This window comes from Molossus molossus, unplaced genomic scaffold (genome assembly GCF_014108415.1).
Source record: "Molossus molossus isolate mMolMol1 unplaced genomic scaffold, mMolMol1.p scaffold_m16_p_1, whole genome shotgun sequence".
NCBI classification, from domain to species: domain Eukaryota; kingdom Metazoa; phylum Chordata; class Mammalia; order Chiroptera; family Molossidae; genus Molossus; species Molossus molossus.
The window spans coordinates 218733574-218751323 of record NW_023425344.1 but is presented as its reverse complement, the minus strand read 5'-3'; the positions used below and the strand labels follow the sequence as shown (position 1 = coordinate 218751323).

At 40.7% G+C, this 17750-nt stretch overlaps 1 protein-coding gene and 1 non-coding gene across 2 annotated transcripts in view; both read right to left on the bottom strand.

The window, feature by feature from the left end:
* Positions 1-17750, bottom strand: part of PPP1R36 (protein phosphatase 1 regulatory subunit 36) — a 37364-nt gene that overhangs the window by 17937 nt on the left and 1677 nt on the right. The window contains exons 3-6 of the mRNA XM_036251125.1: positions 7797-7883; positions 6988-7085; positions 6831-6897; positions 4207-4305 (exon numbers count right to left, since the gene is read on the bottom strand). Of these exons, the coding sequence (XP_036107018.1) occupies positions 4207-4305; positions 6831-6897; positions 6988-7085; positions 7797-7883 (351 nt within the window). The remainder of the gene's footprint in view (positions 1-4206; positions 4306-6830; positions 6898-6987; positions 7086-7796; positions 7884-17750) is intronic.
* LOC118622325 lies at positions 8953-9082 on the bottom strand. The gene has a single exon (XR_004958049.1). It is a non-coding gene; the product is annotated as a small nucleolar RNA SNORA65 (small nucleolar RNA).

Genomic DNA, 17750 nt, shown 5'->3' with positions numbered 1-17750 from the left:
GAAAAAATTGATAATAATTTCAAGTTCTATACAATTGATCATAAACTTTGATCCAATAATCTCTCCTAGAAATTTTTTTTAAATCATCCAAAATTAGGGAGAAAGCAAATGCATGAAGATATTCAATACAATCATTATTTATCTTTTGTCTATCAGAAAAACTAGTAACTCCCAAAATACTAGAGGGACAGAATGAGTAACAATACAGGCTGTAGTAATATAGCCAGGTACTGTTTAACCTAATGTATGACTCCCTGTGGGATTTAAACCAGGTACCAAAGTCTGTACCCTTAACCACTATACATACTGTCTCTTAACAGGTAAATCAGTAAGTCAATAACATTCATAGGCTTGATGAAATGTTATGCCACCATTAAAAATTATAATTATGAAGACTGTAATAACAAAAAATACTTATGATGTTTAAAACTGCATACATTAAAAACCTGCATACATAATTGTGCCTTTGTCAGAAACTATATGTCTGAAAGTAGAATGGAGGTACAGTGATCATTGAACCATACAGGTATTTTTTTTATCCTCACCCGAGGACATTTTCCATTTTTGTTCAGATAGAGTGGGAGGGAGGGAGAGGAAGAGAGAGAGAGAGAGAGAGAGTGAGAGAGAAAAAAACATCCATGTGAAAGGGACACATTGAGTGGCTGCCCCCCGCAGGACCTCAACCAGGGCTGGGGATGAATTGCAACCGAGGTACATGCCCTTGGCCGGAATCGAACCTGCAACTCATTGGTCTGTGGGTCGACGCTCTAACCGCTGAGCCAAACCAGCCAGGGCCCATACAGGTATCTTAAGACTGAAAAATGAAGCAGGCAAGTGCATTCACTATAATAGAATTTATTATAGGGTAAGTAACTTATAATGGGTAAGATCAGAGAAGACAGGCAATTCAGTGGTCTAGGTCTGCACAGCTAACCTCTGCAAACAGACAGTTATTATGGCCAATATTTTATAGTATAGCTGAACCACTAATGACTGACAAGACAAAGGAACAAAGTAAGTAGTTATAAGCCAGGAAACATATCTCCTGGGGGTCTTGTGATGGATACTTGCTTAGAATTGACACCAATACCTAGTTTGATATCTATCTCAGTTGCTATGGCATTCTGGCCATTTACTGACAGGAATCTTTAAAATTACATTGTGTAAGTTTACAGGACAGAGTAATCATTAACTGAGGCTTTGAAGCTGGCTGAGACTAGTCAGTCAGAGTCCTGAGCATGGAAACACCAAGAGAAACAAAAGCAGGGATACAGAGATGGAGTCAGTTTTGTTTACATCAACACCTATACATTATAATTTCTAGTTATAAATGGATGAACTGTGGAAAAGCAAGTATAGTTGATTGGCAGCAGGTGATGGGCACATTGCACAGTGGTTTAGGCACAGGCTTTGGAGTTAGACAAACCTCAGTTCTAATGTCAGCTCCACCAATTACAAGGTATATAATCTCCAGCCTACTATTTAACTTCTCTGAGCCTTAGCTTCCTCATCTGTAAAATGGAGATAAGTCTTCTTCTTCTGCAATTAGGGGGTTTAACCACCTAAAACCATCAAATTATAATCTGTGCTATCCTCCCATATCCCTTTCTGCTCTTCTCTGAGTCTGTAAGATTTCCTCCCAAGTGCCAAGTACTAGGTTAAAATAATGTGCATTATTACTCTGTGAAGTAGGTACTATTGTTATCCTTATATTATACCTCACTAGTTTGACTAAAATTAATTTTTTCCTTAAAATTATTTATATCCACACACCTCAGTGCAATCTATATTTATTTCTGTTACAGTAAGTAAACCAACAGACTACTGAAAGCCTGAAAATGAAGTTACCATAATTTTTTTAGAATCACACCATAGAATCAATATTTTTAAGTCTTGTTTGTTTGTTTGTTCAAAGTACATTTATTAAAGCTGGGACAGTGAAACAGAGGAAGAGGCAAGATCACAGCAACAGGAATGAGCCTAGGTGGAGCTGCTTTGGCCCTTCAGAAAGAAAGTCACAGAGGCAGAAGTGAGCCAGCTGGGCTGCATGGAGTCAGGAAACAAGTTACAGAGGCAAAAGGAGGGCCCTTGGAGACAGGCTCAGGGGGTTACCCTGGGTCCAGCTGCCGCTCCCCTCTGGTCCCCTGGGTGCAAGTCTCATGGGAACCCTTGGAGCTTGGGAGAAAGAATGCAAAGAAACATGCCCGAGGAAAGAAGGTAGGGGGAAGGTGCAGGTGTGCTCAATAGAGAGTGTTGTTTTTTTCTCTATCATTCTGTAACTGATTCCTTCTAAGAAAGCCTACCTCATGCCACTGTGTTCTACTTAGTTTCAGTGAATTTTTAAAATAACTAAGAAACCTTTCTTCTGTTATTTATACCTACAGATTAAGATATTAGCCCTGGCTGGTTTGGCTCAGCGGTTGGAGCATCAGCCTGTGGACCAAAGAGTCCTGGGTTTGATTTCAGTTGAGGGCTCATGCCGTGGTTGCCGTTCGGTTCCTGGTCCTGGTCGGAGTCATGCGGGAGGCAGCCAGTCAATGTGTCTCCTCTCTCACATCAATGTTTCTCTCTCTCTCTCTCCCTCCCCCTCCCACTCTATCTGAAGATAAATAGAAAAATATCCTTGGGTGAGGATTAAAAAAAAGAAGAAATGAAACAAATCTCTCTGCTATATTAACAATAATCCTCAGAATTCAAAGAGAAAACATCACACAACATGTAAGCTAACATGTCACAGAAATCTAATTTTCTTTTGGGGAATAGTAAGACTCCTCAAACCTCCTGAGCCCACAGTTGGCTTGAGCCCTTTTGCTAGCTCCCACAGAAACACTTTAAAATTTCTGTGAAATGCAGCCCTGAAATAACTTGAATGTTGCATATTATGACGGCTTAACTGAAGCAGCAGTGTATGAATTATTTATTTGGTTCTTTACAAAACAACTGTCCAGATACATTTATCTATCCATAAAATCAGATTTTATGCTTGGTTGTATACAAGGATTTTGCATTTTGAAAACATTCTGCAGCAACAGATTAATGACTCTACCAGCATTCCTAACAGCTAAATCATTGGGTTGGTTCCACATGTACTGGAAAGGGCAGGCTGGGCACTTGGAAAGTTCCATGGCTTTGAAAGATCACCAAGCCAGAGAGGCATTGTTCTGCTCTGGACTCTGAATTCCAGATTCTTGCCCTGGGTGTATAGCTCTGAACCAACTCTGTCTAAAGCAGTTAAATTCTTCATATATAGCCTAAAGAATTGTGTGTGTGTGTGGGGGGGGGGTATCCTGTGACATGGAATATTATTTTGGTTAAATCTATTAATTTTTTAATTCTTAGTTTTTTAATTAGATGCTTACAAACCCTGAAGCCAGAACTTTGTAAATATAAAAAGCATACAAATAATATCTATATCTGCACTGTCCACTATGGTAGCCATGAGCTACAATATGGCTATTAAGCACTTACTGAGACTAGTCTAAATTGAGATAAGCATAAAATAGATACCAACTTTCAAAGACTTGCTACAAAAAATAGTAAATTATTTCATCAATAACTATCTAATGTTGACTGCATATTATAATGATATTTTTGAGTCACTGAATTAAATAAAATATATTAAAATTAATTTCACTTGAATATTTTTACATTTAAAAATATGGCTACTAGTCCTGGCCAGTTTGGCTCAGTAGTTAGAGGGTCGGTCTGCGGTCCAGAGAGACCCAGGTTTGGTTCCTGCTAAGGGCGCGTACCTCGGTTGCAGTTTGTCCCCGGCCCTGTTGGTCGTGCGGGTGGCAGCCACTCGATGTGTCCCTTTCACGTCAATGTTTCTCTCTCTCTCTCCCTCCCACTCTATCTGAACAAAAATGGAAAAATGTCCTCGGGTGAGGATAAAAAAAATAATAAATAAATAAATAAATGAATAAATAAATAAAAATATGGCTACAAGAAACTTTTAAATTACATGTGGCTCTAATTATATTTCTTTTGGGCAGAGCTGGTCTATATTATTTGGAATATTTTGTTACCACAATATCCATCTGAATTATTCAGTGAGCTTTAAAAACTAGTGAACTCTTCCCATGTAAAACGTTTTAGTTTACCACAAAGATTTAAAATTTTCCATCACCTCTTCATCCTAGACAAAGGTTAGTTTTAATACTGGCAATGATAAAACTCTAAAGTTCATTACAAAATCCTACTTACACCATGTAACTTTTGGGCTTCTTTTCCAGTGCACTTTTTTCCAAGTAATGAGATAAATAGTACAATAATGCCATGAAGAAATTATCAAGATTCTTATTCCTTCGGGGAGATTTTAAAAAAAAAAAAGATATTAACACTAAAATATTTCAAATATAAGTTTCTCATAAAATATATATGAACACACAGCATAATAAACAGAAATTTATTATGCCTATCATACAACTTAATTTCTCATTTAAAATTCTACTAATATACTGTTGAAGATGTAAGGGATCTGATTGTTGTAAAAGGCAAAAGATTTATGTGGTCTGAAGAGAAATCAGAGTATGAAAAATATAATATTGTAAACAAAACTTTTTGAAAGGTCAGAAATTATATTATCATTTTAATAATTAATAACAAATTGATAAGTTTTTCCTATCAATTAGTTTTAAGTTTTAAAGTTTATATTATACAAGTTATATTTTTCCATTGTTTAAAAAATGGACATAAATGTAGCAAGTAAAAAGTTCTCTCCTCTCACCCCTCTGTTACCATCCTATTCCCTGATGGTAACTACTATTATGAGTTTGTTATGAATCCTTCCTAAACTTTCTAAAACATAGACAATCACATATAAGTCACCCCTACTACCTACACACACACATATGCATGAATATGCCTTAATTTTTTTTTTCAATCTTCACCCAAGAATACTTTTTCTATTTATCGTCAGATAGAGTGGAAGGGGGAGGGTGAGAGAGAGAGAGAAACACCGAAGTGAGAGAGATACATCAAGTGGCTGCCGCCTGCACGACCTGACCAGGGCTGGGGGTGAACCGCAACCAAGGTACATGCCCTTGACTAGAATCGAACCTGCGACTCACTGGTCCGAGGGCCCACGTTCTAAGCACTGAGCCAAACTGGCCAGGGCTGCCTTAATTTTTTGTAACAAACAGGATAATGCTGTATACACAAATCTTTACAACTTGTTTTTGTCACTTACATCTGTTTAGCAAGGACTTCCTTCCATGTATAGATTTTCCTCACTCTTTTAAACAGCTGAATAAAGTATTCTACATCTCATAATTATGTAACTAGCCCTCTACTGATGGATATTAAGGTCTTTTAAAAATATTATAGACATGCCCTGGCCAGGTGGTTCAGTTAGTTGGAGTATCATCCTGTACACCAAAAGGGTTTCATTCCCATTCAGATTATGGGTTCAATCCCTGGTTAGGGTACATACCGGAGGCAACTGATCAATGTTTCTTTCTCTCTCTCTCTCTGTCTCTCTCTCTCTCTCCCTCCCTCTCTCTCTCTCTCTCCCTTCCTTTCTCTCTAGAATCAATGAAAAAGCATGTCCTCGAGTGAAGATTAAAAAAAATATATATATATATAAATATATATATATATATATATATATGTATATATATATATATATAATAGACATTACTTCAGTAATTATCCTTATAACCATATCTCTGGGTAACTCCCTAAGTGAAATTGCTAAGACAGTATATACGCATATTAAAGTTTCATAAGTCTTGCTCTCCAAAAACGCCGCACTGATTTACAATCCTTTCTCATTTGTTTTTATATTAGAAGTCACTGTTTTCTTTCTAAATATTCTTACAAGACTTTTGCTGCTTCCTTTCTAACCCCAAATGGAAATTCTTACTCTGACATGCTTTCCTTAATTATATACCTTGAGAGCAGGATGAAGGTGAGCATTGCAGGGTTTTTTTCAGGATATTAATAACTGCCTGTCTTAGGTTGGGTTCTCCCAGAAACCAACCCTGAGAAAAGATTTAAGAGTAAGTAGTTTACTTAGGAAGAGATCTCAGGAACCAGCAGTAGGCAAGTGAGAAAGTGAGATAGGAAAGAGAAGGAAGCCAACAAAGGGGTTAACAAGTTCATTATCACTGTAGACAAATGAAGTTCAGTCCTGTAGGGGACCCTGGGAGACACTGCAGAAAACCTCCTGAAGTTATCCTGATAAATGGAAGCTGGGATATTCATCTACCAACTCTCTCTGGCACGTCAGACTGAAGGCTGCTTCTGGGGCAGATTTCCTCAAACTCCTTGCTTGCCCTGTAGTCAGGCTGAGCGTGCTCCTATCATGGAATAAAGCTTCAGGCAGAACATGTCAGGTGTTTGCCAAAGCAGCCTTCACTGAATGAGGAGGGATACAGCGCTGGGAACCCAGCTCTCATGGAGCACTCACAAGTGCAGGCGCCGCGTGAAGCACCTTTCCATTAACAGCCACGAGACACCGTCTGAGGAACCTGAGGCTCAGAAAGACCAAGAAGCTCACCCAGAGGCACACAGTACGTGTTGGGGCTGCCAACTAATGGAGAAAACTGATCTTAGTAAATGAGTATATCCTTTAATTATTATACAAATATAGGGCAGCCTTTATGGAACTCTGACAATATGCTCTTCACATTCCTTGCCCTGGAACTTTATCGTCGGCTCCTGTGACTTCTGGATTCCTCTCTTTGGCCTGGGTCCTGAGAGGATGGCTTGCATAGAGCCAGCCCCATGGCCTTTCTCCAAAAATCCAATTTGTCATCCTTTATTAGATAGAATTACTTCAAAATAAAAGATAAAAAGATCGAAAATGTCTCACAAGCATTACATACCTCATAAATGTTGTAAAAGAACAGATCCGCTGCATCTCAGTCTCTTGTAGCAAAAGCAAAGCAACAACTAAAAAAGAAGAAGAAGATTGACAATTGAAAGAGCTGCCTTAGTGGTTCACACCAGATAAGAAAAAAGGATTAGGAAGCAGTTACTCACATTTAACATCATTCAGTGTAACGTTGCCCTGCTGACCTCGTTTCTCTAAGGCTTGAAGTGACTTAGCATCTCTTGAGGCGAATCTTTTATCTGTCAACCTGTTTTAGAATATAACAGTCTCTAGTTATATTGCTTTGAAAGGTTTTAGTTGTATTTACTCTATCCTTAGGTGCATGAGGCTTTTACAATAAAGTAACAAGAGCCTAAGTCTCATGCTTGGATTTTGTTTAAGGTAGGATCACTTCAGAATATGTTTTATTAAACATTATATATACTATATTACAGCTAGGAGGAATGCACACTGCCTGACATAAAGTGTAAAGACCAATTACATGCAAAATAGATCATTTAAACAATCTATTTATGGTGTAAATGACATTTTCAGATCAAAATTTTTTTTTCTTTTTCCTTCATTGATTTTACAGAGAGAGGTAGTGAGAAGGAGAGAGAGATAGAAATATCGATGAGAGAGAACATTGACTGGCGGCCTCTGGCATGCCCCCCACTGGGGATCAGGCCAACAACCTGGGCATGTGCCCTGACTGGGAATCCACCCGGTGATGGGTCAACCACTGAGCCACACCGGCCCATTTTCAGATTTAAAAAATTTGCTAATAGGCAAATTATCACAGGGATATATCTATAGGGACTATTGTAACTCCCACCATAATTATAAAATAGTGCATGTTCTTTACTTGATTGGCATTTGCATTTCAACCTAGGAGAAAGGGGCTGATATTTTCCCTGAGTCTATCAAGGCCTAGCCCCTTCCGCTGAGAGGTGCTCTCCTGGGTGGGAAGTTAACATACCTGTCTGAAGCAGTGCCGTCAATTTCAGCAAAGTGAACTGCTTTGCCTTTCCTTCCTTTTTCCTTGAGTTCTACTGCAGGTGCAAAACTGTAATAGGAGAAAATTAGGAACTTAACCTTTTACCAGGGGAAAACTAATGATATCATGACCATAGCTTATATAACCTTAGGACTAGTGTATATCATGAGTGGAGCCTAAAGAGAATTTGAGGCACAGCAGTACTCAACTTATGCATTTACATATGGAACCATCATCTAGAAAAAGATTAAAATTTCAGACTTTATATTCAGCCTCTACATATCAGCAGCCTCCAGAACACTGTCATACACAAAATATTTCCATCTGAAAATATTGTAGTAAATTCATAAGAAACAACGCTCATGATAAGTTTGGAAGAATTTTTTGATTTATTGAGTCCCAAGGCTATAATTCTAAATTTCTTGCCTTATTAATTTGTCTGAGATAATTTGAGGCTAGAGAGTCCTAAAATAAAAAGTACATTTGGCACTATCATGTAGAGCAAGTCTATGAACTAAGTCAAACAAACTTAGAATTATAAAATACAAAGTTTGGGGTTGGAGGAAATCTAAAAGATCATCTAGTACATGGCTGTCACTTTACTGATGGAGAGAACAAAGGCCAGAGAAGCTGACCAAGTCTCATGGTTTGAAATTTGTGGCAGGCAATGCCTGCCCTTAGCCAACGGTCTGGCATTTACTGCTAAATCTTGTCTTTTTTTTTTTTAAATTCTCACCCAAGGATATTTTCCATTGATTTTTAGATAGAGTGGAAAGGAGGGAGGGAGAGAGAGAAATATCGATGTGAGAGAGACACATCAATTGGCCGCCTCCCACACAACTCTGACTGGGACCAGGAATCAAACCTGCAACCCATGGACATGCCCTTGACCAGGAATTGAACTTGTGACTCTCTGGTCTACGGGCCGATGCTCTAATGACTGAGCCAAACCAGCCAGGGCTAAACCTCTAGTCTTTATTCTCTGACCTCTGAACATGCCTTCCCTACTTCACACTTGTCCAAGTGGTTTTTTTTAAAATATAAATTTATTTGTAGGGGGGAAAAAATAAACAGCAATAGCTTTGTCACAGCCCAAGGCCAAAGCAGACCACATAATGTCCTCCCTCAGCCATTTCCAGGTTGTCCCCTTGCTTTCAGCACAGACTCCTCCACATGAAGAATAACCCTGTTTCCTAAGCTGGGGTTTAGTTTCAGCTCACCACTGGATTGCACCAGCCAACAGAGAACTGCTCAGGTGCAGTGGCAGGTGGCTAACCAAGTGGCTTTTCACTTGACCCAAGTCGTTCCTTAGCTCCCTGGTGAAACATTTGTCAGTGCCATGACATAGCTCTTCTAGAGGCAGCCTATGGCTCCCAGTGCAGCTGGAATCACTAAAAATCATCACTCGGAATAACAAAACTATCCTTTGAATTGCATCTGATTGGCTTCCAAACTAGTCTGAGCTAGTACTCCAAAGCATCCACAGTCTCCCTCTGAATCTGACAACCCTTTTAGAATCTGGTCCTTTCACAGACTGCATTATTTTGTTAATGTGTTTCCCTCATATTACAACATAATCATGTTGTTTCCCATTGCCCTGAAATAAATGAGAAAAAAATATTTTCCCTGTAGAACCCATTACTAATATGCAGAGGGTTGGACCACTCTTGGCTTCCACACAGGTTAGAGCTCATCAGTGGTGAGTTAGCAGTCTTCTTTTAGGCCATAATAAAAAACAAGAGAAATTCAGGGCTTCTGGAGGTGTAGTTTCCTCTGCTGTGTGTCCTTAGGGGAGTCCGTGACCTTGGCAAAGACTCTCTTGGCTGTTGATTCCCTCCCAGATGGGAGTAGGGCACTTGAGACAAGAAGGGGTAGGATTGCTGACACTGTCAAAGAAAAGCATGCCTCCTGGGACCACCTAAACGTGGCCTGTGAATAAAAATATTCCCTCTTTAACAAATAAGAAATGGGCATGTGTGCTGATGAATCGTGCAACACCATCATTTACTCCTCATGAGGCATTATTATTTCATTTTATAGGTGATAGAACTGATATTAGCAGGACTAAGTAACCTAACAAATGATACCCACCTTGTAAGCAGGAGAGCTAGGATCTGAACCCAGGTCTCCTTGCAAACCACTCTTTACTGTCTGTTCCTTAACTGCCTATTAAGAAATAAAGACTGCCCTTTCCCTGTCCATTACTGTGTGTCAATTTCTTGCTAGGAGGTTATGGGTATCCTATTGTATTCTGATAGTTATCTCCCTGGGTGGGGGAGGGGGAGGGTATAATCTGAAAGGGTAAGTAAGATCTGCCTGTGAATAGGGTGAGATCTCCAGTGTCATTCATCCAGGAAAGATGATGCCAGGAAATGCAAGGTGGGGGAGAGGAAAGGGATCATCTTCTTTTGATTTGAACTTCAGAATACCTAGAAGTCTGCAAACTCTTGTTGGCTAGCAGGTGTAAAAGATGGCCTACCCCAAGTGGAAGGAGACTAAAACCAAGAAATAGATTTCCAGATAGAATGTGAATGCCACTGAGATCAAGCTGTTACTTTGCAAAGCAGATTATCTGGGTTCATGACCCTCCAATTTTCCTCCCTGTTTCTGGCTGCTCTTTCTTAGTCTCCTAAAGCCCCGTTCCCCAATTATGTTCCCTAAATGAGGACCTATCTCAGAGTTCCATCTGCTTACTCTCTTCAATTCCTCTGAGTAATTTTATCTATGCAACACAAATAACTCACAAATTTATATTTAAGGTTCGGATCTTTCTGCAGACATATAAACTGATATATCTGCCTATTGGACACCTTCACTTGGGCATCCTACAGACATCTCAAACTCAGTATGTCCAAAACTGAACTCATTCCCCTTTAACTTGTATTCACTATTCCTATATCTCACATCTCAGGTGTCCAAGACAGAAAATTTGTCATGTTTCATTCCTCTATCACTCTTAAGCCCTCACAATGCACTAATTACTTAATTCTTCAATATCTTTTCTTAATTCTTCAATCTTCAATTTCTCTACTTCCCTCTCTTCCCTTGGCCATCATCTTAATTTTAGCCACCATCATCTATCAAATAAATGTCTGCAATTGTTTCTTAATTCATTTCCCTGCCCCCAGTCTTATCTTCCTCCAAACTATTTTCCATGCTGCAGGCAGAGTCATTTTCCTAAGATGTGGTTCTAAACACAGGTCACTTCCCGCACTTAAAACTCTTTGATGGCTCCTCTGAACCCTCTGAATAAATTTCAGCTTCCCCAACATGGTATGCAAGACCTTTCATGATCTTTCCCTCATTTTCTTTATCTCTTAACACTTTGAACCCTATACCCAGCCTGCTGAACAACCTGCAATCCCAAACATGTCCCATACCCTCTCAAGAATAGGCTTTTGCGTCCTGGCCGGTTTGGCTCAGCGGTTAGAGCGTCGGCCTGCGGTCCTTAGAGACCCGGGTTCGGTTCCCGCTAAGGGCGCGTACCTCAGTTGCAGTTTGTCCCTGGCCCTGGTCGGTTGTGCGGGTGGCAGCCACTCGATGTGTTCCTTTCACATCGATGTTTCTCTCTCTCTCTCTCTCTTCCTCTCTCTCCCTCCCACTCTACCTGAACAAAAAATGGAAAAATGTCCTCGGTGAGGATAAAAAAAAAAAAAAAAGAATAGGCTTTTGCACATGTGTTCCTTCTGCCTAGAATGCACTCTCCTCCTCCCCAACCAAATCTCCCTTTGCCTTGTCAACTCCTATTCCTCAGGTCTTGGCTTGGCTACCACCACCCCCTCCCAAGCCTTCGCAGTCTTCTGGGCTTCAGAAAATGGTCCCATTTGGGTACCGGGTAGAGGTGGTTTTCCTTTGCCCTAGCCCAGACCACCGTGGCAGAGGTAGCAGTTACTGGTCAGCAGTTATCACAAGGGAAAAGTTAGAGTCAGCAGCAGTGCTAACAAAAGATTCTCCGTCCAAGAGCAGCCTGGAAGGGTTTGGTTTGTTTTCAATAAGGAGAGCAGCATAGATATCCCTCCCTGCACTTTCAAAATCCCATGCTCTCCTGTCTGTACTACCTCCTACCAACCATACTCAGTGGAAAAACTGCTTCAATCTTTCCCAAGCTAACCTGTGATCTTGATCCTATTCCCACCTTTTTTTCTCTTCCATCTCTTCTTTCTCCCAAAACAAACAATTTTCCTACCTTTAATACAAAACCAACAAAAATCCCCTTTCCTTAGTACTGGACACCCTAAAGGTTACCATCTCTTTCTTTCCCTTTTCACTGGTAAATTTACAGATAAGAGGACTCCATTATTTTTTTTTTTATCCTCACCTGAGGACATTTTTCCATTTTTTGTTCAGGTAGAGTGGGAGGCAGAGAGAGGAACAGAGAGAGAGAGAGAGAAACATCGATGTGAAAGGAACACATCGAGTGGCTGCCACCCGCACGACTGACCAGAGCCGGGGACAAACCACAACCGAGGTACGCGCCCTTAGCGGGAACCGAACCCGGGTCTCTCAGGACCGCAGGCCGGCGCTCTAACCGCTGAGCCAAACCGGCCAGGGCAGAGGACTCTATTTTTGCTAGTTTCTCATCTTTATCTCAGAGTCTCTCCTCATCTAACTTCTCTCTTTATCTAATTTCCACCCTATTGCCCTCCTGAAACTGTTACTCATTAGGTCCCTAGCAAATCCCTAACTTGATAAATCCAAAGAAAGGCCCTCTTTGGCAGCTTTCTCCTGGACAGACATGTTGGCAGAGGCTGATGTGCTTTTGGTGAGCCTTTCCTAGGGTGCAGATGGCCTCCATATCTGGGACTCCAGCAACCTGGCTCACACTACTTGCTCCACCCTGTTGATTCCCTGAGGTCCCACCCCACCGAATATTTGGGCCCACTCAAGCTGTTTCCAAAGGCTTTACCATAGGATTGTCCTATCTTGGATCCTGCTTCAGAGTTTCCTAAAATCTCTCAAATATGCAGCATCAGGTCTCAGCAAGCCCCATTCTTCTCGTTAAGTGGCCCCAGGCCTGGCACTAGAAGCAGCCAGCCTTGGTTCACAACTTGGCTTTTCCTGGGCACCTCCAAGCCCAGCACAAGAAGCAGCCATTGGCAGATCACTTTGTAGCTTATGCCAGGTGGCCCTGGATAGAACACAGGCAGTGGCTGACCTTGCCCCAGAGCCAGCACACCCAGTGTACAGCCACATTGAAACACCACCACCCAACCACCTCCACAAGTGACATACTCAATGAGTGGACTCAGTAGGTACCAGAGCCCTACTGAGGTAAATCTTGCTCTGTGTGGTGGGCCCCTGAACAGCTGATCCTCCAAGGTAGTCAGAGGCCAGTGGGCAGTGAGCACAGCCAGTTCTTGCAGCTGATCAGCCTGAGTAAATCCCTCCCATTGATGTGCCAACAACAATCAAGACTCAAACACAACAGAAGGGTGTACAGGCAACACTAGGGGTGCACCTTGAGGGCCCAGCTGGAGTGATCAGGGAGGCTGTGCCACTGGATCCTATAGGACACCTACAATAATAGGCCACCCTACAAAGCCTAGGAGACATAGCAACTCTACCTAATACATAGAAACAATCACAGGGAAGTAGCCAAAATGAGGAAACAAAGAAACATGTCCCAAATGAAAGAAAAGAACAAAACTCCAGGAAAAGAACTAAACAAAATGGAGATAAGCAATCAATCAGATGCAGAGTTCAAAACACAGGTTGCTCAAGGAACTAGGTGAGACATTCAAGGAACTTAGTGAGAACATCAACAACATAAAAAAGGACCAGTCAGAAATGAAGGATGCACTAACTGAAATAAAGAATAATTTATAGGGAATCAATAGTAGAGTGGGTAAAGCCAAGAAGCAAACCATCAATTTGGAATATAAGGAAGCAAAAAACGCCCAATCAGAACAGCAAACAGAAAAAAGAATCCAAAAAAATGAGGATAGTGTAAGGAGCCTCTGGGACAACTTCAAGTGTGCCAACATTCACATCTAAGGGGTGCTAGAAGGAGAAGAGAGAGAACAAGAAATTGAAAACCTATTTGAAAAAATGACAGAAAACTTCCCTAATTTGGTGAAGGAAACAGACATACAAGTCCAGGAAGCACAGAGAGTCCCAAACAAGATGAACCCCAAGAGGCCCACACCAAGACACATCATCATCAAAATGCCAAAGGTTAAATACAAAGAGAGAATTTTAAAAGCAGCAAGAGAAAAGCAATTAGTTACCTACAAAGGAGCTCCCATAAGGCTGTCAGCTGACTTCTCAAAAGAAACTTTGCAGGCCAGAAAGGAGTGGCAAGAGATATTCAAGGTGATGAACAATAACGACCTACAACCAAGACTACTCTATCCTACAAAGCTATCATTTAGAATCGATAGACATATAAAAAATTTCCCAAACAAGAAAAAGTTAAAGGAGTTCATCACCACCAAACCAGTTATTTTATGAACTGCTGAAGGGTCTTCTTGAAGGAAAAGAAGAACAAAAATATGAACAATAGCCCTGGCCAGTTTTCTCAGTGGTTAGAGCGTCGGCCTGTGGTCCAGAGAGACCAGGGTTCGGTTCCCGCTAAGGGCACGTACCTCAGTTGCGGTTTGTCCCTGGCCCTGGTTGGGTCGTGTGGGTGGCGGCCACTCGATGTGTTCCTTTCACATCGATGCTTCTCTCTCTCTCTCTCTCCCTCCCACTCTATCTGAACAAAAAATGGAAAAGAGTGTCCTCGGGTGAGGATAAAAAAAAATATGAACAATAAAATGACAATTAATACATATCTATCAACAATTGAATCTACAAACAAAATGAGCAAGCAGAAGAGAAACAGACTCATAGGTACAGAGAACATTTTGTTGCTTGCCTGATGGGCAGGGATGGGGGGGAATGGGTGAAAAAGATGAAGGAATTAAGAAGTACAAATTGGTTGTTAGACTGATGAACCTCAATGGGAAGTGGGGAAGGGAGGGCAGGATAAGATAAACCAAAGAACTTCTATGCATATATGCATAAAAAATGGACATAGACAATAGTGTGGAGAAGGCTGGAGGGCGGTGGGATTGGGGAAGAGGAGGTCAATGGGGAAAAAAAGGGGGGACACCGGTAATACAGTCAACAATAAAGATGAGTTAAAAACACACACACACACACACACAGCCCTGGCCAGTTTGGCTCAGCGGTTAGAGCATCAGCCTGTGGTCCCAAGAGGCCCAGGTTCAGTTCCCGCTAAGGGCACGTACCTCGGTTGCAGTTTGTCCCCGGCCCTGGTTGGGTTGTGCAGGTGACAACTACTCGATGTGTCCTTTTCACGTTGATGTTTCTCTCTCTCTCTCCCCCTCCCACTCTATCTGAACAAAATATCAAAAAAAAAAAATGTCCTCAGGTGAGGATAAAACACACACACACACACACACACACACACAGAGAGAGAGAAAAAGGCCTCTTCTTAGTATTTGCCCTACTCTGAGCCCTCTTTAGCATCTAACATTGCTGACCACTCTCCACTCCAATCCCTCTTCTTAGAAAATAATCTTTTGCCTTTGAAGGCCTGTGTGTTTCAGAGTTTTTTCCCGATTCTTCTAATCATTCTTCCTCTATGGCTGGCTCTAGAAAGAGTCTTTGACTTTCCATTTTCCTGCAAGTCATCTCCCCCTTGGTTTGCTGCATGGCTATCTTGTCTCCCTAGTTTTTTCTTACCCCTCCATGCAGTGCCGTATGTATGCTCAGTAAAGGTGTGTGGAGCAATACCAAACAGAACTAGGTCTGAAAGCAGTGACTGAACTGGCCTTCTGCCTCCGCAGCACCACCTTTACCATTGTCCCCTCTCAACCTCCTCTGCCTCTGCCCTGCCTCCTCACTATACATTGGGGTGACCTACGTCTGCAGCATTGTCTCAGGAAAACAGAGCATGTGCCAGCTCCTAAGTCCTCTTTGACTTCAAACCTACATTTTAATTTGTGATGGACTATGCTTAGACTTTAAAAGAGAATCACCACTTACAAATCCATCAAATTCAAACACTAACTCTGACCTAAAATACACAAAGTTCTTCTTTCCTCTTCTTAAGTATTGTCCCTAGCAGCTGGACTCCCAAGATAATCCTGATATTCTGAAGTCTGCCACACGGAGTTGCTTTAACACAAAGTAGCCCCACTACAAAAGATCTTGTCCTTCATCCCCATCTATTCTTCATGGTATTCCTTTCTCCATCACTCCTAACTGCCCCCCAACTGGTATATTACACAGAGTCCAGAGTTTGGGTTTCTATTGTTGTTGTTTTTACTTTTTCAATTGATGTATAACTTACATGTAGTAAAACACATAACTCCTAAGTGGACAGCTTGATGAACTTAAAAAAAAAAAAAAAATATAGATATAGATATAGATATAGATATAGATATAGATATAGATATAGATATAGATATAGATATATAAAATCTCCATGTAACCACCACCCAGATCACTATATAGTCCATTTCTAGCACCTCAGAAGATTTTCTTGTACTTTCCCCCACACCCTGCCAGTTGATAACTTCTCAAAGGCGACCATTATTCTGACCTCTATTATCAGAGTTCTTTTTTGTCTGTCATTTTAAACTCATATATAAATAGAATCATACAGTATTTAAATTTTTCTGCCTGGCCTTTTTTGATCAACATTATGCCATATAATCTACCTTTTAAATCAACCATGTATATTCTCCAAAATTAGTAGAAATCAATCAAGCTATTTTCAAAGCATAATTTGATAATAAACAAAAAAAACTTTAGCTCACCTGCCGGTGTAGCTCACCGATCCCCAGTGGGGAGCATGCAGAGGCAACAAATTGATGTTCGCTCTCATCAATGTTTCTATATCTCTCTTTCTTTTACTCTCTCACTAAATCAATAAAGAAAAAATATTTATATAAAAAAAGAAACTTTAGCTTAGGAGTATATTTTATGAATAAGAAAGTCAGTGTAAAATTGGTATCTGTGAATTTATTAGTAGGCTTATATAGAAAACAGTGCCACTTGAGTGGGTTTTTATTAGATTAGCACTGAAAATTAGTTTGAAAAAATACTACAGATTAACTTCATTTACAAAGAAGGTCAGTAAGTAATAAAGTATGATCCAATTTTCAACATAGACAAGAGGATTGGAATTGAAAAAAAAAAATACTGGCACTTAAAAACTTATATCCACATGTTCTTGTGCTTTAAAATGTATTTTGTCTGTCTAATTCCAAAGCTATCTTGCTGTCTTTCTCACACTCACTGAGTGTGATGTTTTAGGAGCTACTCAAAAGAATTTTCTGAGACATATCTGAGAACAAAAATTGAAATCACTGCTTTGAAAATGACAGATTACTCAAATACTGAAACACAGTTGTCCCCCATTTATCGCGGTTAATCCATTCCAGACTCTAGCGGTTGCACCTGGCGTTGAAGGATTCCTGGGGTGCTCGAATACATAGGCCTACAGTCCATACGTACAGTGATTTTAATTTTACTTGTAATACAGGGGTGTATAATTGACTCAGACAAGCGAGTGCTTGCTGTATCATTTTCACTGTCTCGATCAGCTTTTTAATGAATATACTTGAAAAAACCGCGATAGAGTGAAGCTGCGAAAATTGAAGGGCGAAGTGGCAAGAGACAACTGTAAATACTCTACGCAATACAAATTTTTGATTATTACTTTAATGTACTATTTAGCCTTCAAATTGTTTATGTTTAATTGACATTAAATATAATATAACTAGCCCTGGCCGGTTTAGTTCAGTGGTAGAGCATCGGCCCGAAGACCAATGAGTCCCGGGTTCGATTCCGGCCAAGGGCACCTACCTGGGTTTTGGCTTGTCCCGGGCCCTGGTCAGGTCATGCAGGAGGCAACCTGTCAATGTGTCCCTCTCACGTGGATGTTTCTCTCTCTCTCCCTCTCTCTCCTTCCCACTGTATCTG